Source organism: Diospyros lotus, chromosome 13, assembly GCF_014633365.1.
Source record: "Diospyros lotus cultivar Yz01 chromosome 13, ASM1463336v1, whole genome shotgun sequence".
Taxonomy (NCBI): Eukaryota; Viridiplantae; Streptophyta; class Magnoliopsida; order Ericales; family Ebenaceae; genus Diospyros; species Diospyros lotus.
Genome location: NC_068350.1, coordinates 22202507 through 22228411, shown reverse-complemented (window position 1 = coordinate 22228411; position 25905 = coordinate 22202507). Strand labels below are relative to the sequence as shown.

Here is a 25905-nt window from a genome sequence, read left to right as displayed (position 1 = left end):
TGCTGTTGCACTGCAGTGCTGACTGATGTGTCTTTTGTAGCTATTTTTGTTGACTTTGGTGGTTAAGAGAACCTATTTTGTAATTGTTAACTTAACTTGTTATTGTTTTATTTTTTTTATATATATTTTCCTGCTATTAGCCTATTGCACTGCAGTGTCGACTGTTGTGCTGTGTCTTTTTTTCTGTTTCTGATTTTTTCTAATATGTTTTATTGTCTGGTCAAATTTGTTCTACTTTTTTATTTTCTTTTATGATATTTGTATTGTTTTTTATTTCAAAATTTTGACTTTATATTTTTTTTCAATGCTAGAAGAATATTGCTTTCTTTCTTGTTGAATATGGCGTCAAGATCCAAAAAGGGATCTACAACAAAGAATAATGATCTTATCTGGGAATATTGCACTCGGATTAATGGAAATAGAATGAACTTAAAGTGCAATTATTGTGGACTTGAAAGATGGGGAGGGATAAATCGAATGAAACACCATTTTGCGGGTGATCATGATAATGTGGCTCCGTGTACACAATGTCCAGATAATGTGAGAGAACTTTGTATTCAGATATTAGGAGAATTGGAAAGACAAAAGGTAAATGAAAAAGAATATTTCCAAGAAGAAGAGACAGAAGTTCAAATGATAGGAGGAAAAAGAAAAACTAGTATGGATGTCTTTGTCACTAAAGGGAAAGAAAAACAACAAACTTTAAATGCAATGGTTAAGAAAAGGGAGCCCGTTGTTCATAGCATTTGTAGATTTTTGTATGGACATGCATTGCCTTTTCTTTTGGTAAAAAGTCCTCTTTTTGCTTCAATGATGGAAGCGGTTGGTGAATATGGTAAGGGTTTAAAACTTCCTAGTTATCATAAGGCTAGGGTTACATTTTTGAAGAAGGAAGTTGACAATGTAAACTCAATGCTGGAGAAGTATAAAAAGGAGTGGAAAAGGACTGGTTGTACTTTGATGTCGGATGGGTGGACGGATAGGAAAAGTAGATCTCTTACAAACTTTTTGGTGAATAGTCCAAGTGGAACAGTTTTTCTTAAATCTATTGACACTTCAGATGTTATAAAAGATGCACAAAAGTTATTTGAGTTGCTTGATTCATTGGTGGAGGAAATTGGGGAGGAAAATGTTGTTCAAGTGGTGACTGATAGTGCTTCAGCCTATGTAGCTGCGGGTGACTTGTTGATGGAGAAAAGAAAAAAATTATTTTGGTCTCCTTGTGCAGCACATTGCATTGATTTGATCTTACATGATATAGGTGGGTTGCCTATTTTCACAGATACAATAAAGAAGGCTAAAGAAGTTTGTGTATACATTTATAGACATGCTTGGGTCCTTAGCATGTTTAGGAAGTTCTCTAAGAAGAGAGAGTTGAAGAGGCCAGGAGTTACAAGGTTTGCTACATCATTTCTTACATTGAGGAGCTTTGAGGAAAATAAGATTCCTCTTAGGGCTATGTTTGCATCAGAAGAGTGGGCTAAAAGTCATTATGCTTCTAAGGTGGATGCAATTAAAGTGGGAGCAATTTTGTTATCCGATGACAAGTTTTGGAAATCGATCAAGTATTGCTTAAAGTGTGTAAGTCCACTTGTTAAAGTTTTAAGACTTGTTGATGGGGATGTGAAACCAGCAATGGGATACATATATGAAGCAATGGATAGGGCAAAGGAGAAAATTGCACAAAATTTCAACCATCAAAAGATAAAGTATGAGCGCATTTGGAACATTATTGATACAAGATGGGATTTGCAACTTCATAGGCCACTCCATGCAGCGGGATATTTTCTTAATCCCAAGTGAGTTTCTAAAATCATATTTCCTATAACTAACAAATTTTTGTATTGTATATGCTTTGTTGTTTCTTACTTGTATTGCATTTTTTTTAAGGTTTCAATATGATGAGTCTTTTAATGCGGATATAGAAGTTAAAGTTGGTTTATACAAGACAATAGAAAAGATCTATTCGGATATTGAAACAAGACTAAAAATTGATGAGCAATTAGAAAAGTTTAAAAAAGGTGACGGATTGTTTGGCATGAGTATGGCTACTTTAACAAGAGACAAGAAGCAACCAGGTATTATTTTGATTTAATGTTTTAATTTTCAAATTTCAATTGTTAGCTCCTTTAAACTAATTAGACTAATTAGTTTTTTATTTTTCTATCTTAGCTTTATGGTGGGAAAGCTATGGGGAAGAATGTAAAGAGTTACAAAATCTAGCCATACGAGTCTTGAGTCTCACATGTAGTGCTACAGGATGCGAAAGAAATTGGAGCACATTTGAGCATGTCCATTCAAAAAAGAGAAATCGTTTGGAACAACAAAGATTAAATGCTCTTGTCTTTGTGAAATATAACATTCAACTTGAATTAAGGCAAGCTAAGAGGGAGAAAAGAGGTGAAAATTATGATCCTATTTATTTGAGTGATATGGAGTCCGATGATGAATGGATCACCGAACAAGAAGATCCTTGTTTACCCCAAGATAATTCATGGATGGATGCTAATGAATGTTTTGAAGATGATGGAGGTATTCAACCAAGTAATAATAGAAGAGGTATATATCTATACTTTATAGTTTTCTACATTCTAAAACTAAGTTAATGTGTTTGTTTAAGTTTGGGTTGAATTCTAATATGCTATAACTTATATTGTATAATATAGGGCCAAGGAACTTGAAGCTAGACAGAAAAAGAAAAGGAAAAGTTGTTGAAGACAATGTGGAAGAAGAATTGGATTTAGAAATGATTGATGATGAGGAAGATGTAGAGGATGGAGAGCAAATGGATTTGGCTACGTTTGAAGATGATGATGCTCTTCAACTTGAAGATGAAGATGATTGATAACTTGTGAAAATTATAGACAATGGCATTTATTGGTAGCCTAATGGCTAATAGTTGTTTTTTTCTAGTTTGTTATTTTGAAAGTGGTTTGATTTGATACAATTTGAATTTAAAGGCAACATAAATATATTTTTGGTATAATTTTAATATATTTTATTTATTTTCTATGGATATATATTATTTATATTTGAAATTAAAAATGTGTACTGAATCTTACGATTCGATTCGATTCTCGATTCGTAAAATAAGGATTTCGATTCTCGATTCGAGTCTCGATTCAACAACTATGATCATTACCCTTAACAAATGATTAGCATCACCCAAAGTTAAAAAGAGGACCTCATCATCACCCACGACTGTCACCATCTTTGACATCTCCAACCACAACCATTGCTAAACAGTGCTTGCAAGAAAATTGCTTGCAAAATATTATAAATTTTAATTTGTAATTTATTATCATAAAAAAATTAAAAAACTATTTTTTCAAAATACAAATATCTCCAATATAATTACAATACAATTTAATTATCTCATCACAAGACAGAATAAAAACAAAATCAAAAGTTTTGAGGAAGGAGGTTGGCAAAGGGAAGAGTTGCCCCACCACATCTCCTATTAGATTTAATAACAAGGTGAATGTTAATGTGTACATATATTTATACTTTAATGTTATGCCATGATATTGGGCAGCAGCTAATAGCAAATTATTTCTTAATAAAACAAATAACAAAGTGGAGTGCAAATAATGAACCAGTGTAAGATCCAGCCAGGGGAAAACTAGAACTCAAAAGTATAAGAAAACAAAACTAAAGGCAACAACATAGGAAAACTGCAATGTGCTACAAACCAGAATAAATAACTCCCTTGTGCGTTATGTCCACTTCTAGCACACTGCTGAACAAAGAGTGAAACAGACATTAAAAGTCAGTAAGATAGGGAAAGACAGCCAAAGGATAAAAAATGTAGTAGACATAACACTGGAGAACAAAAATAAGCTGAAAACAAGAATAAGTGACTCCCTTGTTATCCATTCCATCCACCTCCAGATCACCACTCAACAAAGAGAGATACTATAAAACAAACCTACAACAAAACAAAACGCAGAAGCAAAACTTCAACGAACATAATAGAAGACCATAAGAGTGGAAAAGACAAAATAAATTTATAAAATGCAGTAGATATAACACTAGAGAACAAAAATGCAGTAGAATTAGCAAACGATGACATGGACAACATCAAACGAGAGTTCAGAGCAACAAGATAGGAAAACAGCAATGTGATGAAAACCAGTAAATAGCACCATTCTGTCTTTATTAGACTTCGAGGACACCACTAAACAAAAATACACACATATTTTTGCTAATGCAGTAGAATTAGCAAACGATGACATGGACAACATCAAACGAGGGTTCAGAGCAACAAGATAGGAAAACAGCAATGTGATAAAAGCCAATATAAATAGCACCATTCTATCTTCATTAGACTTTGAGCACACCAATGAACAAAAATACACACATACAACCAGAATAAATAATCCCTTGTCCCACTATTCTGTCATAAAACAAACCTAGAACAAACCAAAACACATAAGCAATATTTCAACAGACATACTAGAAGAACATAAGATAGTGAAAAACAGCCAAAGTGTATAGAACGGAGTAGATCTAAGATTACAGAAATCAACTCAAAACAAGCATAAGTGACTCCGTGTTGTCCATTCCATCTACTTCCACTCGCCAAAGGGACACCATCCTCCTTGCCCGATTATTGACTACTATAATGAAACATAGAATAAATGAAAAGACGTTAAATGTTCATAGAATAGGAAAGAGAGCCTAAACATACAAAATGGAGTAGAATTAGTAGAAGAAGGGAAGATGCAAACTAAGTTCAAGCTAGAATTCATGGCAAGAAAAATGAACAACAATGTGCTGGAATGGAAACCAGTATTAAATTAACTCCCTTGTTTGTCCCATCCACTTCCAGAACACCACTATACAACCAGTACAAGAAACCTTCTTCTTTTGTCTTATTACCATTTTCAATAGGACAATCCTAGAACAAAATGAAAAAGCAATACTTCAACGAACATAATGCAAGTCTGTTTAAGATAGGAAAAGATAGCCAAAATTTAAAAAATGGAGCACAAAAGATCTAAGAACATACCGGAAATTCATTAGGCACAAAAACAAGGATAGGATGAATGAAGTGGAGTCCAAATATTAAACTTGTGGAAGCTCTAGGCTAGGTCAAACTAGGATTCAAGGCAACAAGACTAAAGGACGGCAACATGCACAAGGCAAGTAGAAATGATTTCGTTGCAGCCAGTACGTCGCATCCAAAACCCCACTCAGCGAGGATTGAGAAACAACCACTAAAAAGAGACCTTTATTGTTGTTCCATTATTCTCTCCTTTAAAAACAAACCTATAACAAATGAAGACACAAGCAGCACTACGTGTAACATATTGGCAGTTCACTAGCCAAGAACGGACAACCAAAATGTATGAAATGGAGTAGAAATAAGTAACTGGCAGAAGCACTAGGATATGACAAACATGAATTAAAGGCAACAAGGATATAGAGCAGGGGTGTGCTAAAACCAGGGGAAATGACTTTCACCTCCGCTCCTCCATCCCCTTCCAAAACACATCTCAACAAATAGAGAGATATGACCAGAAAAGACACTTTGTCCAATCATTGATTGCTCTAAAACAAACAGAGAACAATTGAAAAAACAAAGGACTACTTCAGATAACATACCAGCAGTACATAAGACGGGATAAAACAGCCAACATGTATAAGGAAATGAAGATATTGAACGACGAGAAGCTCTAGGCTAAGTCAAACTAGAATCTACAACAAGACTAGAGAACTGCAAAGAAGAAATGACTCCCTCATTTCCATTCCATTCCCATCCAAAACACCAATGAAAAGGCACCTTCCCATTTGTCCAACTATTTCCAGCATAAGTCACACCTAGTACAAATGTAAAGATACAAGCAGTACTTCAGACAACAAAAAGGCAATTCACAAGACATGAAAAGCTGACCAAAATGTACGGAGTAAAGATAATGAACCAGAAGAAGGCTTACGCTCAATTAAACTAGAATTCATGGCAGCAAAACAAAAAAACTGCAATTTGCTGGAAAACAGTGCAACAACTCCCTTCTTGTCCATTCCATCTGCCTCCAGAACATCACTGAACAAGTAGAGAGATGCAACGAACAAAACCCTTTACCTATCTAACAAATTATTCTCTGTTGTAAAACAAACCAAAAGCAAAAGAAAATACAAATATCAGACAAGAAAAGACAGCCCAAAGGTAACAAGAGGAGTAGAAATGATGAACTAACAGAAGACCTAAGCTAAATCAAACTAGAATTCAAGGTAACAAGACTACAGATATGTGATGTGCCTCCATTCTTGTTCCTTCTCTTCGCTTCCAGAACAGCACCAAAGAAAGAGATACAAAAACTAAAAAGGTATCATCTGTCCCGAATGATTGTCCTGGATGTTCTTAAGAAAGGATAAAACAGCAAAGTGGAGTAAAATAAACTAGCAGAAAGTCCAAGCTAAATCAAAATTAGAATTCAAGGCAATAAGAATAGAGAACTGCAAAGTGCTCAAAATCAAAGGAAATTATTCCCCTCTTGTCTGTTAGAACACCACTAAACAAAAAGATACATACAACCACTAGAAAGTAGAAAGACACCTTCCTTCTTGTCCAGTTATTGTCTACAATAAGACCAACCTAGTCTTATCCACCTCCAGAAGACTACTGAACAAAGAAAGATGAACCACAAATAAAAAAGCACCCTCCATTTTACCCGCACAGCAAGCCAAAAAAAAAAAAAAATCAATACTCTACAAGAGAAAAGACATTAAATGTTCATAGAATAAGAAAGACAGCTTAAACAATACAAAGTGAAGTAGAATTACTAAAAGGCGGAAGATGTAAGCTAAGTTCAAACAAGAATTCATGGCAACAAGAACGAACAACAATGTGCTGAAAACCAGTATAAATTAACTCCCTTATGAGTCTCATCCACTTGCAAAACACAACTAAACAATCAGTACAAAAGACCTCCTTCCTTTGTCTTATTACTATCTGCAAGAGGACAATCCTAGAACCAAAAAAAAAAAAGTAATACTTCAATGAACATAATCCAAGTACGTTTGAGAAATGAACATAATCAGAATGTATAAAAGGAGCATAACAGATCAAAGACTAGGGAACTGCAAAGAGATGAAAACCAGCATAAGTGACTCCCTTGAAGTCCATTCACCCACTACGAGAAAAAGACTCAACTAAGAGAGTTATCACCTTCTTTCTTGTCCAATTATTGCTTGCTACAAAAGAAACCAAAAACATATGAAAGAATAGAAGCAGTTCTTAGAAAACAACCAAGCAGTTTGTCATATAGAAACAAACAACTAATAACAACAATTAACCGGGGCAAGATACAGGCAAGAGAACACTATAATTCAGTGTAACAACACGAGAACTGCAACTTGAAGAAAACAAGTCAAAATTGAACCCTTCTTCTCCATTCCATCCACTTAAAGAACAACACTAAACAAAGACAGATGCACCACCAATATGAAGACACCATCCTTATTCCCTTTTTATTCTCTCTTATAAAACAAAACCTAGAACAAAACGCAGAAGCAATAATACTTGAGAGAACACACTAGAAGTCCATAATGCACAAAATGGAGTAGATATGAGACTAGAGAACTCCTATGAGCGGCAAAAGGGCTTACTTTTTAGCAACAAACCTCAAACAAATAAAAAGACAGAAACAGTAAAAATAACTCCATTGTTTTGAAATCCATCCAATTCCGAAACACCTAAGAGCAAAGACAGATATACAAAAGACCCCTCCCTTCCTGCCTGATTATTGTCTGCTATAAATCAAATCTAGAACAAAACAACACAAAAAAGTACTTCAACAGAAATACTAGAAACCAATATGATAGTAAAAAAACAGCTAAAATCGTGATGTGCAGAAAACCAGAGAGAGAGATGCAACTGCTAAACGGACACCTTCTCGTTGCCTGTTCCATCCACATCCACTGGTGTTTTAGCACAAACCTAGAACAATGGAAAAACATAAGGACCACTTTAGAGCCAGAGAAGACAGTCAAACCATAATGGAGTTTAGTTGGAATATTGAACTAATGGAAACACTTGGCTTGGTCAAACTGGAATTAAAAGAACAATACTAGACAACTCCCCTGTTGGCATTTCCAAAACGATGACTAAAATGACAGATTTTATGTTTTCCCCTCTGCTGTAAAATAAACAACAGCAAATAAAAAGAAATATGCGGTGCTCTAGATAACATAATCGCAGTTAGTAAGACAGTGAGTGAGACAAAATATATGAACTAGGAGATCTAGAAAAGCAACAAGAGTAGAGAACTCTTAACAAAAACAGTGTAAATGACTGTTATTTTCCTTTCCCTTCCACTTCCAGATCATTTACTGAAGAGAGAGAGATGTACAACAACTAAAAACATACCTTATTGTCCAATTATTGTCACCAAATAAAGAGTCCTTGACAAATTATCTGACAGAAAAAAACACAGAAAGAATGAACACACATAAATTCGAACATATCAGCAGCTTGCAAGCTGGGGAAAAGACAACCAAAATGTATAAAAAGGGCATATAAGAATAGAGAACTTCAATGTGGACAACATACCAACATAAATAACTCCCTTGTTGTCCATCGGAGTCTATCAGCTTCCATAGAGAAATACAACCACAAAAAGACACCATCCTCTTTGTCAACTTATTTTTTACTATAAAACAAACTAGTATAGAAGAAAAGACACATCAAAGAACATATCGGGAATTCATTACGTAGGAAAACAAGGCTAGGATGAATGAAGTGGCATCCAAATATTAAACTTGTGGAAGCTCTAGGCTAGGTCAAACTAGGATTCAAGGCAACAAGACTAAAGGACTGCAACATGCTCAAGGCAAGTAGAAATGATTTCGTGGTAGCCAATACGCCGCATCCAGAACCCCACTTAGTGAGGATAGAGAAACAACCACTAAAAAGAGACCTTTATTGTTGTTCCATTATTCTCTCCTTTAAAAACAAACCTATAACAAATGAAGACACAAGCAACACTACCTGTAACATATTGGCAGTTCATTAGTTCATTAGCCAAGAACGGACAACCAAAATGTATGAAATGGAGTACAAATAAGTAACTAGCAAAAGCACTAGGATATGACAAACATGAATTCAAGGCAACAAGGATATAGAGCGGGGCGTGCTAAAAACCAGTGGAAATGACTTTCACCTCCACTCCTCCATTCGCTTCCAAAACACATCTCAACAAATAGAGAGATATGACCAGAAAAGACACCTTCTTCTTGTCCAATCACTGATTGCTCTAAAACAAATAGAGAACTACTGAAAAAACAAAGGACATACTGGCAGTTCAAAAGACGAGATAAAACAGCCAACATGTACCAGGAAATAAAACTATTGAACTAGGAAAAGCTCTAGGCTAAGTCAAACTAGAATCTGCAACAAGACTAGAGAACTGCAAAGTAGAAATGACTCCCTTATTGTCCATTCCATCCACTTCCAAAACACCACTGAAAAGGCACCTTCCTATTTGTCCCACTATTTCCAGCATAAATCACACCTAGTAAAAATGTAAAGATACAAGCAGTACTCCAAATAACAAACAGGAAATTCACAAGAGAAGAAAAGCTGGCCAAAATGTATGGAGTAGAGATAATGAACCAGAAGAAGCCTTACACTCAGTTAAACTAGAATTCAAGGCAACAAAATAGAAAAACTGCAATTTGCTAGAAAACAGTGCAACAACTCCCTTCTTGTCCATTCCATCTGCCTCTAGAATATCACTGAACAAGTAGAGAGATGCAACCAACAAAACCCTTTCCCTATCTGTCTAATTTTTCTCTGTTGTAAAACAAACCAAAAACAAATGAAAATACTAATAGTTCATCAAAAGATAGCCCAAAGGTAACAAGAGGAGTAGAAATGATGAACTAGTAGAAGACCTAGGCCAAATCACACTAGAATTCAAGGCAACAAGACTACAGATCTGTGATGTGCTGAAAACCAGTATATATGACTTTGTTCTTGTTCCTTCTCTCCACTTCCAGAACAGCACCAAAGAAAGAGGACATACAAGAGCTAAAAAGGTATCATTTGTCCTAGATGATTGTCCTAGATGTTCTTAAGAAAGGTTATACAGCAAAGTGGAGTAAAATAAACTAGCAAAAAGTCCAAGCTAAATCAAAATTAGAATTCAAGGAAATAAGAATAGAGAACTGCAATGTGCTCAAAATTAGAGGAAATTATTCCCTCCTTGTCTGTTAGAAGACCGCTGAACAAAAAGATACCACCACTAGAAAGTAGAAAGACACCTTCCTTCTCGTCCAGTTATTGTCTACAATAAGACAAACCTAGTCTCATCCACTTCCAAAAGACTACTGAACAAAGAAAGATGAACCACAAATAAAATTGCACCTTCCATTTTGCCCACTCACTGCAAGCAAAATAAATAAATAAATATTCAATACTAGAACAAAAGAAAAGACTTGAAATGTTCATAGAATAGGAAAGACAGCTTAAACATACAAAGTGGAGTAGAATTACTAAAAGCGCGGTTAAACAGGAATTCATGGCAACAAGAAAGAACAACAATATGCTGCAAACCACTATAAATTAACTCCCATATGTGTCCCATCCACTTCCAGAACACCACTATACAACCATACAACCAGTACAAGAGACCTCCTTCCTTTGTCTTATTACTATCCGCAAGAGAACAATCCTAGAACAAAACATAAAAAAGCAGCACTTCAATGAACATGATGCAAGTCCGTTTAAGATATGAAAAGACAGTCAGAATGTATAAAATGGAGCATAACAGATCAAAGACTAGGGAACTGCAATGAGATGAAAACCAGCATAAGTGACTCCCTTGAAGTCCGTTCACATTTTGAGAACAAGACTCAAAGACTAGGGAACTGCAATGAGATGAAAACCAGCATAAGTGACTCCCTTGAAGTACGTTCACCCACTTCGAGAAAAAGACTCAACTAAGAGAGTTATCACCTTCTTTCTTGTCCGATTATTGCCCGCTACAAAAGAAACCAAAAACATATGAAAGAATAGAAACACTACTTAGAAAACAACCAGGCAGCTCGTCATATAGAAACAGACAACTAATAACAACAATTAACTGGTGCATTATACAGACAAGAGAACACTATAATTCAGTGTAACAAGAGAACTGCAACTTGCAGAAAACAAGTCGAAATTAAACCCTTTTTCGCCATTCCATCCACTTATAGAACAACACTAAACAAAGACCGATGCACCACCAATATGAAGACACTGTCCTTATTCCCTTATTATTGACTCTCATAAAACAAACCTAGAACAAAACCAAACACAGAAGCAATAATACTTGAGAGAACTCACTATAAGTCCATAAATCAAGAAAAGATGGCCAAAATGTACAAAATAGAGTAGATATGAGACTAGAGAACTCCTATGAGCAAAAAGGGCTCACTTTTTAGCCTGCATTAAAACAAACCTTAAACAAATGAAAAAACAGAAGCAGATTTTCAGATAAAACTCCATTGTTTTGTAATCCATCCAGTTCCGAAACACCTCAAAACAAAGACAGATATACAAAAGACACCTCCCTTCTTGCCTGATTATTGCCTGCTATAAATCAAATCTAGAACAAAACAACACAAAAAAGTACTGCAACGAAAATACTAGAACCCAATATGATAGTAAAAGACAGCTAAAATTGTGATGTGCACAAAACCACAGAGAGAGAGATGCAACTGCTAAATGGACACCTTCTTTCTTGTCCCATTATTGCTTGCAAAACAAACCTAAAACAAATGAAAAGCTATAACAAGTATTTTAAATGAAAAGGCATAACTGAAATTCTGGGCAACACCACCAAAAATCGGGAAAACCAACATTAATAACAGAAATTACGCCTTCCTTCTTGTCCAAGTATTGCCTACTATAAAACAAAGCTAGAACAAATGAAAAGACAGAAGCAATACTTCAGAAGACAAACTACCAATTCATAAGACAAGAAAAGAAAACCAAACATATAAAATGGAGTGTAGGTAAGAGTAAGCTCAAAGAAAAACTAGAATTCAAAGCAACGGGACTAGAGAACTACAATGTGCCGAAAACAAGAGGCAGTGACGCCCTTCTTGACAATTTCAATCCTAAACAAATAGAGATGTACAACGACCAAAAATACACCTTCCCTTTCTTGTCTGACCCTTGTGGGCAATAAAACAAATCTAGGACAAAAGCAAAGACATAAGTAGGCTCATAATATAGGAGAGATGGACTAAATGTACAAAGTGGAGAAGAGTTGAAAAATTAATGGAAGATCTAGGCTAACTCAAACAAGAATTCAAGGCAAAAAGACAGGAGAACTGCAATGCTCTGAAAACCAGTTTAAGTAACTCCCCCGACCACAGTTAAGCACCTTCCTCCTTTTCTGTTTATTGATTGCTATATAAAACCAACCTAGAAAAAAAAAAAACATAGAAGCAGTACTCTTAAACAACAATACAACCAAAATCTTGAAACAAAGTAGACATGAGACTACAAGACTTTGATTGGCGAAAACAAGTGCAATGACCCTCTTATCTGTTCATCCACTTCGAGAACACAATTGAACAAAAAGATAATGCAATTGCTATAAATACCATTTCCTTCTTGTCCAGTTAAAGTCTTCAACAAATGAAAAGACATGACAAATACATCAGTGGGCCTCCTGAAACTCATAAGACAGGAAAACAAAACCAAAATGTGCAGGAAAACATTTTGAATTAAAAGAACAATACTAAAGAATTCCCCTGTTGTCCATTCCATGCAATTCCAAAATGATGACTAAAATGACAGATTTTTTAGATTCTTCTCTGCTGTAAAATAAACAATAACTAATAAAAAGACATATGGAGTACTCTAGATAACATAGTGGCAGTTAGTAAGACAGTGAATGAAAGACAAATGTATGAACCAGGAGATCAAGGAAAGCTACAAGAGTAGAGAACTCTAATGAAAACAGTGTAATCGACTCTGTTGTTTTCCTTTCCCATCCACTTCCAGATCATTTACTGAAAAGAGAGAGATGAACAAGCACTAAAAACACACCTTACTGTCCAATTATTGTCACCAAACAAAGAGCACTTGTCTAATTATCTGACATAAAAAAAAAAACCCAGAAAAAATGAACACAAATAAATCCGAACATATTGGCAGCTTGTAAAATGGGAAAAGACAAACAGTGTATAAAAAGGACATATAAGACTAGTGGACTTCAATGTGCAGAACGTACCAATGTAAATATCTCCCTTGTCCATTTCCTTTGATCAACTTCCATAGAGAAATACAACCACGAAAAGACTCCGTCCTCTTTGTCCAATTATTTTTTCCTATAAAACAAACTAGAATAGACGAAAAGGCACATCACATCAGAGAACATACTGGCAATTCAATAGGCAGGACAACAAGGCTAGGATGAATGAAGTGGAGTCCAAATATTAAACATGCGCAAGCAATTGGAAAATCGTCGATTTCCCTAGTCATTCAATCACCGATATTCTTGTTCCAACGGGCAAAAATATAGGATCAAATCCTCCAGCTATAAGAGATGAACCTACAACTCCTAATGCCTACGAAAAACGCTATCGTAGAACATCGAAATCGAAAAAGCTGAGAGAGAATTTACCTCACCGCCGCGAACAGCAAACTGCCTCGAGCTCCAACGTCTTAGAATGAACCCAGGTCCGCCATTTATAGACGAGGTCGGTATGAATATACGGCTAGGATTAGGGTTAGAGATCGGATGGACGATCGGGATGGCTCCGGACTTTACCGTTTCAGTGAGGCAGTGGAATCTACTAGACGACGCGTCTAGGGCATGACGTGACCCACTTGCTCAGGTGAGCCGCGCGTGAGTATATCTTGTTGGCTTACAAAATCATATTTAATTTTATAAAAGATTAAATACGTTATAGTTAAATATCTCATTTTACAAAAATATTACGTTTTCATCACTACTCATCAATTAGCACTGTTAGCCAAAAAAGTCCTTGCTTTTATATTATAATTTTAAAATTTTAAATTATTATCATAAAAAATCAATTTAAAAAACTATTTTTTTTTAAATATAAAATTACGTTCTCTTTATATTTTTTATTTTCAGTTTTGATTTTAAATTTATTTTTTATTTTTTATTTTCAAAAAATTAAAAATGCATTTTTTATTTTAAAAAATCATTTCTTAAAATATAAAATTAAAAAATGGGTTCACTTTGAAATTTTGAATAAAATTATTTTATGATATTTTATTCAACAAATTTGATTATTAAATAAAAAAATTAACTATTTTTAATAAAATTCTACTATTAAAATAAAATAATAAATTTAATTAATGAATTACTGATATTTAAATGATAATTTATAATAAATATTATTTTATGTAATATGTGTAAATACTTAATGATATATTATATGTTATTCTATATATTTTAATTATAATATAGATATATTATATTTTTTTAAATTTTAAATAAATATATAATTTTAATTTCAAAATTTAAAAATAAACTTTTCTCCTTTTTCTACCTCTTTTATTTTCTTTTTCCTTTTCTTTTTTACTCTTTTCTTCTTTTATTCTCTCATACAGAGATTCATACAATCTATTAGAAATGTCAAGTTAAGGGGTTAACATACACAAAAATTTATCAAATTTAACAACTGAATTTTCATAGATCTGTTTTTTAATTTTTGATCAAAATTGAAAAATACACTGGCAATCACCACCGGTCAGTGTGGCTGGTGGTTTCCAGCGATTAAAGGTAACCACCTGACACTCTTACCCCATCGACCAACATACCAAAAAATCAATAACATCCAACGGTTGAATATTCATAAATCTAAGTTTAAACCTTTGGCCAAATATAAATTGTGCATACTTACGTATATATCATGGATTGAAGGGAGAAGGAAGAAGGAAGAGAATGATGGTTGCGGTGGTGATGGCGGTCGACGATGGTCGCAGTGGTTATGGCAGTCGACGATGGTCATGCAACGACGATCGATGATGGCCTTGAAGGGAAAAAGAAATATGAGGTTGTGGATCTGGAAGATGGCGGTCGACGATGGTCGTGGTGGTGATAACAGTAGTGGCAGTGTCCTTGAAAGGATGGGAGAAATAAAAAAATGAGAGAAGGGTGAAGAGGGAAAGCCAAAACACGAAAAATGGATTGTGTTTTCCATGTTTTGGATTTACAAATTGTTTTGGTTGAAAACAACCAAAACAACATTTTGTTATTTTGGGTTTCCTTTACAAATTTTTTTTTTTGTTTTTAAAAATAACAAAGTAAACGAGTTTTCATTATTTTAAAAATTAAAAATAACATGAAAATAGCAAAAAGAACGTAGTCTAAGAATCTCTATTCCTGTTAAGAATATAATTATAATTTAATTTAATTATTTCATCAAAAAATAGAATAAAAACATATCAAAAGTTTGAGGTGTGAAGTTGGCAAAGGGAAGAGTTGCCCCACCACATCTCTCCCTTTTTTGTCATCATCGTTTACTTACACGACATCATTCAAATATTTATATATGATTTATCATATATATATTTTAACAAATATATATCTTATATATAATATATTTAATTTTGGTTAAAGTAATATAAATCTTATTTTTATTAAATAGCATATTTTTTAATACTAGTGTTCAACATATTTTATATATATTTCACAATTATGCGTTGACTTAATATACTATGATTATAGATTTTGTATTATAGATATAGATCGAGGCAAACTTGGTTTGTTCTTAACTTTGAGCCCGAGTATCACTGACCATATCTCTATGGGACGAGATTTTCATCTCATATCACATTGATATGAGATCATAGTGCCTTGAACCAATGATATTTTGGAATGATTTAGAGATTAGAAAGATATTTCATACTATTAATGTGCAAATAAAACAATGCATTTCAAATCATAGTCGCACAATTTTTTTATTTTCTAAGTAAAATAGAAAATGATATTTTGGAATTCACTTTATTGTGGATATTTTTCTATTCTCAAAATAACTTATTTGCTTAATTAATAGAATATATAATTCCTATATATAGAAAAAATATATAAAATATTTTTTATATTTAATAGAATAAATAATATATTTATTTTTTGAACATGCTAATTGTGAACAAATTATCTATCGACTGTCATGCTTTGATGGGTTACTTTTGCTCAAAGAAAACCTTACGAACTCCAACTAGGTACGAAAAGCCGCATGTTCCTATTGTTGAAACGCCTTGTGATTAATGTTCTGTATGCATGCAGTTCATCTTCTTAAATTCATTGTCGAAGAATTTAAATTTAGATATTTTAACCCATTCATGGTAGAAATAGAATTTCTGTACCAAATCTAAGATTCAATAACTCATTTTATTCACATATATTGATGAGTTGGGTGGGTTTGATTTTTGGAATTGAGTCAAATAGTTTTTCTATTTTCTAACACATTTTTGCATAGTTTTGTAGATCTATGCATAATATCGAGCCACATTTAATGTATCTGATTCCCATTTGTAGGTGTTACATAAATTATTTTTCTATGTTTATTTTTTTTTAATTTTCTAACAAGTGATATGAGAGGAACACCTTGTTAGATTTAGATATGATCATGTGCAGTGAAATAAAAATTGATTTTTAGGTATTATATTTTTCAGAATTTTATGATATACAAAATGAAAAATAAAACAGAAGAATATATGTTGATGAAATCCTATTTCACCATTAGGTCACTTGCTGTAAAATTCTCCAGGCGTAGGATGTTGAGTCGGTTCACCCGAAACCACCTCTTAATCTAAGATTGTCTCGAGAGAAGAAGTAGAATTTTTTTTTAAAAATTTCTTTTCGATTTCACACACATTGATTCAGGGTTTATGATCCTATTTATAGGAATCCATATGGAAGCCCTAGGCGCCTTTAGGCCCAACGTAATGTGCTAGATTAAGCTCAATCCAATTACTAATAATATTAATAATTTTATTTATAATAAAAATATTTAATTATTCTTATTGTGCTTATGGTCTAAACTACTTTTAAATCTAATATTAGAACTTTTGTTTTTGCTCATACCTTGGATTATAAGCACAACTTTCTCGCTTGCTCAACCTTTTTATGAAACGGCCCAAAATTTTTCTCACATTTTTTCCCTCATATATACACATATATAAGCACTGATAAATTCAAATAAAACTCGTCATATCTTTTCATTAAGCAATAGAAGCCAATATAAATATTTATATCACCATTCATTACAACTCAATTTTAAAAGACAATAAAAACCTAAATACAACTTAAGCTAATTCTTTTCTTACTGCCTTTAAAAACACCCCCACAGATCTTTTGGTTGGAAGGGCTCTATATACATATTCACCCACAATAATCCTCTTCATTGGACATGCCCACATTCATGACTTTTCCCTTATATGGAATGATGTAAAGCAAATATGAACCATAAGGCCCAACAAATGTATATATATCTAATGAACAATAGCAATAAGATTCATAAAACTGACAACATAAAAAATGATGAGGCAATAATGGAGAACTCATTTAACATAAGAGAAGTAACAAGAAAAGAAATAATATACTTTGCTCATTATTTTGACTTATCCATGACATATTATACCCCATCGTAAACCCATACTGGTTTATATCACATCATGCAATGACCCTCTCATTATGCTCTCATACCATGTCCCATATCACATGCAATCATACCCATGTTATACTTTACAACATGACACGCTCTTATGCATATGTTTTTTCACATGACATATATATGTATTCACCATAATATGCATTTTCGCAACATATTATATAGTAATGCACATTTATATCTTTGAGTGCCACAAACATTGAATCCATACATAATAATTCCATATCATCATACAAATAAATCCGTATTATGCCTCACAACAATAGGTCCCTATGATATGCCTTATGTCATCTTTGCAACACATACACATGCTAAAATATATGCATATGACCCTTAGGGCTAATTCATTATCAATATGCTCAAACTATATATATACAACCCTTAAGGCTCACAATTATCAATATACACAAATCATGAATACGGGCCCTTTTATTTGGCAACACACACCTAGACTACTTGGACGTCACCTGTAATACCCCATGATTGTATAAGGTTGCCACGTAATTTTAATAAGTTTAGAATACCAAAAAATTGGCTTGATAGCAGTTATAAGTATCGAATCAACTGCAGGGAATGTTTCGAAGTGAAATTGTCTAAAGAAAATTATATGGTCTCGACGAGCGTTCCGAAATAGAATTTATGGTATCAAAAGAAATCGGATCAAGAACAGTTTTTGGTACAGCTAAAATACAGCTGCCATTTAGGCTATAAAACTGAATTGTGGTAGGAGACTCCCGAAAAATCAACGGAACCCAAGGGGGGCTTCGATTTTGCGTAGTAAGCAACCCTTCAGTGGTTTAGGATGAAACGACAGCCCGGTGAGGACACTGGGGCGAAATCGTTCTTTTTAACTAAGCTTTGAAATTATTAATTTTGCGTTTTCAGTGTTAAAATGCAATTTAATCCAGTGTTTGAGGGTATAATTGAAATTATGGAGTTGCCCAAGTGATATTATGATAAAATTAGAGTTTAATGTATAATTTATTTTAATTTAAAGTGTAATAAATAGTTGTATATATATATATATATGCACGTGCATATGTGCGTGAATGGCAGAGGCAGCTTCTGTAAAGCTTTAATGGCCGAGATTTTTAGCTAAAAATTGGGAGATTGCAGTAGCGAGATTTGAGGAAGAAGATTTGGCAGCCGGATTTGTGAGATTATGCAATTAATGTGATCTAATATATATATATATATATGCATCTCGTACAGCAGTTCGCTTATAAATTGAGATGCATTTGGCCAAATTCAGAGTAGTAAGAAAGTGGGAGACGGAGAGAGAAAGAGCGAGGGCCGAGAGGGAGAGATCGAGCTCGGGCTGGGCAATTCGAGAGAGAGAGAGCTGGAAGGAGGTGGGTCGCGGCCATGGCAGCCGCGACAGTGAGCTAGTCGTGAAGTAGGGGAAGCATGGCGGTGGCAGCGGGCAGCTTTAAGCTGCTGATCGGCCGAGGGGGTGGCTCGCGGTGGCGCGAGGAGGCTCAAGGGGACGTTCAGCAGTGGCCGAAGAAGCTGAAGCAGCCAATGGCAGTGGCCATGGCTGCAGACAGCAAGTAGCCGCTCGCAACTGCAAGCGCGGCAGCAGCCGCAATGGGAGCTGGCAAGGTCGGGCATGGTGGCGCGGCGGTCGGAGGATGCTGTGGAGGCTCGGGCGGCGGCCGGAGGCAGCTGGTGCGGCCATGGCCGCAACCAGTTGCAGCGAGCTGCAACCCATAGCAGCCAGCGGCAGTCACGGGTAGCGGCTCGCTGTGCTTCGTGCGTTGCGCCGGGGTCCGGTGAGGCCGAGGCGGCTGGCGGTGGGCAACGGCAGCGGCGGGAGGGACAGCTGGTGTGCGGCAGCGGAGGCTGGTTCGCGTGTAGGCGCGTGAAGAAATGGAGGTTGAAGATGAAGTGAGGAAGAAATAAAAGAAAAAGGAAAAAGAAAAAGAAAAGAAAAGAAAGAAAAAGAAGAAAAAAAAATAGGAAACATTCTCGAAAAAATCCTGAAAAATAGGATTTGGTGATTTATTATTATTCCGAAGATTTTGGCAAAGAAAAATTGTCCAGGCACGCGTTTCGAGATCAAGGCACGCATACCGAGAAGTAGGAGATGCTAAGTCAAGGTGAGTAAAATTCTCTAGAAAATTTCAAAAATTCCAAAATATTATTTTATGAATTATCGTAGTGAAATATTTGAGAAAATATTTTAGAAATATTTAATCTGGATTTATTGAGAAAAAATAGGAAGAAATAGAGAGAAAATTAAAGAAAATGCCAGAAATTATAGAAAAATAGGTTTTAATGTTTATTTAAATAATTATGGTGATTAGGATACTTTGAGGTTGAAGTTGAAGAGATTCGTGCAAATTTTGAGGTTGGCACGCAAATCGAGACAAGGCACGGATATCGATTTAGCCCGATAAGCTTGAGAAGGTAAGTGGTACTTCCCAATTAAAGTTAGTTTATAGAAAATACTTGGTTTATGTTCCTCGAAAATGTTTTCATCATATTGACATACTATGATATGTACCCATTGTAATACCCTATGTTCGTGTGAGCTGCCACGTAATTTCGATGGGTTTAGGATACCGAAAAATTGGATTAATAGTAATTATAAGTACCGAATCAACTGTAGGGAATGCCTCAGAGTGAAATTGTCTAAGAAAAATGATATGGCGTCGATATGCGTTCCGAGTTAGGATTTATGGTATCGAAAGAAATCGAATTTGGAACAGTTTTCGGTACAGCTAAAATGCAGCTGTCATTTAGGTTGCAAAATCGAATCGTTGCAGGAGGCCCCCGAAAAATTCGCGAAACCCTAGGGAGGCTCCGATTTTGCGTAATAAGCAACCCTTCAGTGGTTTCAGGATGAAACAATAGTCCGGTGAGGACACTGAGGCGAAATTGTCCTTTTCAACTAAGATATGGATTATTAATTATGAATTTTCGGTATTAAAATACAAATTTAATCTATGTTTGAGGGCATGATTGTAATAAGAAAAATACCTAAGTGATATTATGATAAAATTGGGGTTTAATATATAATTTCTCTTAATTTAAAGTGTAATAAATAGTTATATATATATATATATATATGCACGTGAATATGAGCGTGAATGGCAAAGGCAATTTCTGTGAATGGCCGAGATTTTTGGCTGAAAATTAGGAGATTGTGGCAGCGGGATTTAAGGATATCACAGCAGGATTTGTGGAGATTTTCATATTAAATCATGTGCGTGGTGGACAAGCAATTCAACAGTAAAAATTATGTGAAGCCACTGCCTATAAATTGGCAGCAGTCTTGGTTAAAAGAAGCAGGGCTCCAAGATGATCGGGAAAGAGAGAGAGAGAGATTGAGAGAAAGAGAGAGCTAGCTCGTGAGAGGGAATGATCGGCCAAGGAGTGGCCAGTTGCAGCCGCAAGGTCGAGCAGGGGCTGCCATGGTAGCGCATTGCAGCGAGCAGATCCGCGGGCAGCAAGCAGGCGGCCGCGCGCGACGGTGTGTGCGAGGAGCCGGGGTCCGGCGAGGTTGATGCAGCCGGCGGAGGGCCGAGTGGCAACTTGCGGTGGCGGCAGCGGTGGCTAGAGCGCGCGGGAGTTGCAGGCGCGGTGTTGAGGAAGAAAAATGAGGAGAAGGGAAGAAGAAAAAGAAGAAGAAAAAGAAAAAAAAGAAAAAAAAAAAGAAAGAAAAGAAAAGAAAGAAAAGAAAAGAAAATAGAAAAAATGTTAGAAAAATCTTGAAAAATGGGATTTGGGAATTCAGTAAAATTTCGGAGCTTTTGGCGAGAAAAGCGACCCGGGCACGCGTTTCGGGAATATGACACGCATACCGAGAAGTCGAAGATACTAAGTCAAGGTGAGTAAAATTCTCTAGAAAATTTCAGAAATTCCAAAATATTATTTTATGAATTGTCGTTGTGAAATATTCGAGGAAATATTTTAGAAATATTTAATCTGGATTTATTGAGGAAAAATAGGAAGAAATAGAGAGAAAATTAAAGAAAATGCCAGAAATTATAGAAAAATATGTTTTAATGTTTATTTAAATAATTATGGTGATTAAGATACTTTGAGCCTGAAGTTGAAGAGATTCATGCAAATTTTGAGGTTGGCACGCAAATCGAAGCAAGGCACGGATATCGAGATAGCCCGATAAGCTTGAGAAGGTAAGTGGTACTCCCTATTTAAAGTTAGTTTTATGGGAAATGGTTGAGTTGTAAGTGATTTATGTTCCTCGAAAATGTTTTCATCATATTGACATGCCCTGATATGTATATATCATGTAGACTGCATACATGACATGACTATGAAATGCATAAATACACGTTGATATCATTGATCACTCGCATTTGAGGCCGTACGGAGTATGAACTGGCACCGCTACTTTACCAAGGGTGCACCCATACACCCCGGCTTCGAAAAAAGGGGGTCGCAAAAATGGTAGGTAGCATGAGGGGTACAGTTGACACCTACGAGATAAGACATTGCATACACACATGATATAGCATTATGTACCCTTACTTAGATGATTCATCATCTAACTTGGGTTTTGCCCCTGGAATATTCAAACGTTCTAGGTGGAGATTGTAGCAGATTCGAGGATAAATTAGGTATGAAACGGCACTTAACAGAGAGAGTGTATGAAGAGTGAAATGTATGTTGTGTGGCCCATGTATTTAAGTTTTGCTACTTTAGATTCTGAACGTTTTGAGGAATGTTGAATTTATTTATGATTAATGTTAAGATATCAGGTTTCGATCTTTTCTTCCGCATTTGATGTATATAATGATTCTCTTTCGAGAAAAACGATCGGGAATTCTGGGACGGATTCGAGGTATGATGTGATTTAAAATTAGGTTTGAAAAGAAAAAATTTATTGTCCCAGAATTGTCCCAATTTATAACGCGCCCGAGAAAGCAGGGCGTTACTGTTGGTATCAGAGCTTAAGATTATTGGAAGCCCTAAGTGACCCGAATATAGTTGATATCGGAATTAAATCCTATTTGAAGATTAGGGAATAGCAATTTGGAGACTTAAGTGGATCCGATATTGATAGAACCAGTTAGTAGGAACCCGAAATGGAGGCTTAAGGAAAAGAGACTGATGGTTCGTAAGATGAAATCCCTGTTTAGAGATTCGGAGATTGTCAATTAAAGGCTTAGAGATTATTGGATTAAGTGTTGTGCAGTGGAAGTGCATGTCTAGGCAAAATTCTGGCTAAGGAAAGACTTGGTATTTAAGTGTGTCCATTTGTGACCCACCTCTCTTTCTTGGGAAGTTACCTGGTATACTATTCACATACAAACACTAATCTAGTATACGATTGCTATTCTCGGTGAATAGTAAAAGCCTGATGGGGGTTAGTACAAGCAAGATGATCTAAGCTATTAAAGTTAGGATCTGATTTGGGTATGAGGTTGACTCGGTAACCATGATTAAGGATCCGAGAGATCTAGAGACTGTCGATTTGAGGTCATTACAATGAAAGATATGATAAGATAACGGTGGTTATCAAGGATGATCGAATCAGGGATGATTAGTTTGATGTGACATGGCTTAGCTAAAGAGTTAGGATCAAATGATAAATATATTTCAAGGATCATTTAATATCTCAGAAATAGGATGTGTAGATAAGAGATCCAACAGATTGGGTCAAGCAAGAGGCCGAAGATGGCCAAATGATGGCGTAAGAGTTGCGCCAATTGATAAGGCAACGGTGGTGCAACCGATGTGACTCGCAGGAACGGGATAAGAACCCTAGCAGCGTGACGACACTACTGGTTCGATGTTTGCAGTGACAGATCTAGATCTAAAGGGCCCACGTGCAGATGATTGATGGATGGCTTGCGATAAGGTACGGGAAGCTCGTCGATCGAAGCATCATAGCAAACTATCTGGGAGACGATCATGAAGATCTGGGACAGCCTAGTAGGGTCTGTACCTTATATGGGTTTAAGTCCCAATGGTCTAGGGTGCGAGATGTGCCACTAGCTAAGGTTAAAAGAGGCTGGAAGCCTAGGGAATCAACCCGAATGAAATGGATTGAATATGGACTGAGTGACTTATTGTATCGGGGTTCGCGGTCATCTTGGGAGTGGGTGACACGACGAACAATGTGAGGCTCGAGGAGTAGAATACCTCGGTATCTAGTCTGACAATGAGGTTATGAATGGTCTTGCATCAATAGTCCGCAGGATCTAAAGATCGGAACGCGAGAGTCAGTGGATTCTCGATAAATGAGATTTTAGGTAATGGAGCAAGGCTAGTCTAAAACTTTGACGATGAGTAGTGAGATGGCAACCTCAGTTCAAAATAGATTTCGGGTACCGAAAAACGAAAGAGTTGCTGGTAGGTCGTAACTACCCTAAGGGAGAATGATAAAGAGACCTAGTCAATGGAGGTTGTGACTACGGTTTAGTATGCCTGCAAAATCAGATAAAATTGTCGGTGGTCAACCCAACGAAGAGAACTCGGAAGCCCCATGATAAATGGTAGATTGAGAGCCATAATTGCAAGAAATAAAGTTTATGGAAGATGATTGGAATCAGATATTCTGATCTGATTTGAGATTTTTGGGAGATAAATCGGTTTATGATTCTTGAGGAATTTCTTGAAAGAAATGATTGAGGATCTAAGGATTCATAAGGAAACTTTAGAGTTGTCAGAAAGAAATTCGGCAAGGATGGGAGTGTCATAGGTGACGAAAGCACCTGCTTACCCTAGCTAGCAGTATAGTTACAGATTATCGTCTTGAAGATTGTGAAAATCTTGGACGTGATTAAGAGAATCGAGTAATAGCAGATGTGTCAGGATAACGGGTCACAGTAGGAAAAGCTGCAGGCCTAGATCGATTAAAAATCCGAGATTTTCGATTTTGGAGAATAAAACTCTCGTATGGCTAGACGATTAGTCTAGGTACCCTGGTAGGTAAATTGGGAGATATATAGCTAAATAACCATTAAAGTGATGTTAGCAAGTTATGATCATAATGAGCCTATTAATCTATTGAACCAGCATTTGCAGGTAGTAAAAAGTTGTAAGAAAAAATACCCGGTGGTATTCTTGGAAGATTTATCAGAATTACTTTTAATGATGAAATTGTTAATAATAGCTTGAGATTATTAGATACTTAAGTATAAGTGGCTTGATTGAAAACGTAAATTATCGGGGTTTGAAAAAGGTGATAATTAAGAGTCGATATCTTTACCTTGAATTTGATGAATTATAAAATAGTTGTAAGAGACTAGGATGTTTATGATGTGCAATCGAGAAATGAGGCATTTCGAAAATCGATAATGAAGTCATGATTTGATGATTTGACCAAAGTACCATCTGCATTGAAGTCGCGCGGTAATTATGTCTACTGATGATATTAGTATACTCCTTGGATAAGGAGACGCATGAGGAACATTGAGGATAATGTTAAGAAACATCACGATAGATGTTAAGACCGAGATTGACTTGCTAGGTTGTAAGCAAATCAAGAAAGAAATGATGAAAACATAAGGCTTTGTGTCGAGAACGTGAGATCAAAGTTGATTGTCGTAAGCACCGTAAGCTTTTGAAGTTCTGAAAAGTCAGATGTCCTGATAGATTTCGGGAAACGAATCAAAAGTTTTGGGAAAAGTTAGTCCGAGCAAAGATCGGTAAGTAAGTAGCTCCGAAAAGGATCGAGCATATTTAGAGTCAATTGATATGAAATGTTATTACTCGAGGATTAATTCAAGCAAATTTGAGGATCAAATAATTAATTGTATGATATAAAATGTTATTTGAGGATCACTTCGAAAAGTGCGATGAGTTATTTGAGTTATGGGTATAAGGATGAACAGGTGTTAGTTTGGCGACCAAATGAGCAAGCGATGCAAGGATATTAGTATTGTTAGAATTGGAAGACAACGTTAGATTTCGATTGATATTAAAAGTTAAGTTGCGAGAGGAAGATTTGGAGACATGTATAATCTATTAATTGTAAAGATTTCTTAATGAAATAATGATATGACATGATGATTGCGATCAATTAACGAAAACTTGAAGTTATATCAGGTGATGACTTAAGATGAGGCACAGCTAATTATGATGATATGTGTACCGACTTGGATAGAAGCTCAGGTTAAGACTCGTGGCCCAAGGACCGAGTTATGCGGTTAAGATTTGAAAGGTATGCATGGTTGACTAGTAAACATGTCTATGGGTTGATGAGCATGGTAAGTTCAAGGGTTCGGATTTTGATATGCGCGTTGGTAATCACAAGTTTCGATCCTCTTTAGTTGTTTGATC

General features: G+C 35.5%; 1 protein-coding gene across 25 annotated transcripts in view; it reads right to left on the bottom strand.

Moving 5' to 3' along the window:
- LOC127788477 (uncharacterized) overlaps window positions 1-25905 on the bottom strand; it is a 184083-nt gene that overhangs the window by 69829 nt on the left and 88349 nt on the right. The window contains exon 1 of one of the 25 annotated variants that reach the window (XM_052316795.1): window positions 12598-13025. The exons of the other annotated variants lie outside the window; for them this stretch is intronic. Within the exon in view, the coding sequence (XP_052172755.1) occupies window positions 12598-12763 (166 nt within the window). The 5' untranslated portion in view covers window positions 12764-13025. Of the gene's footprint in view, window positions 1-12597; window positions 13026-25905 lie in introns of those variants that run through there. 25 annotated transcript variants of the gene reach the window in all.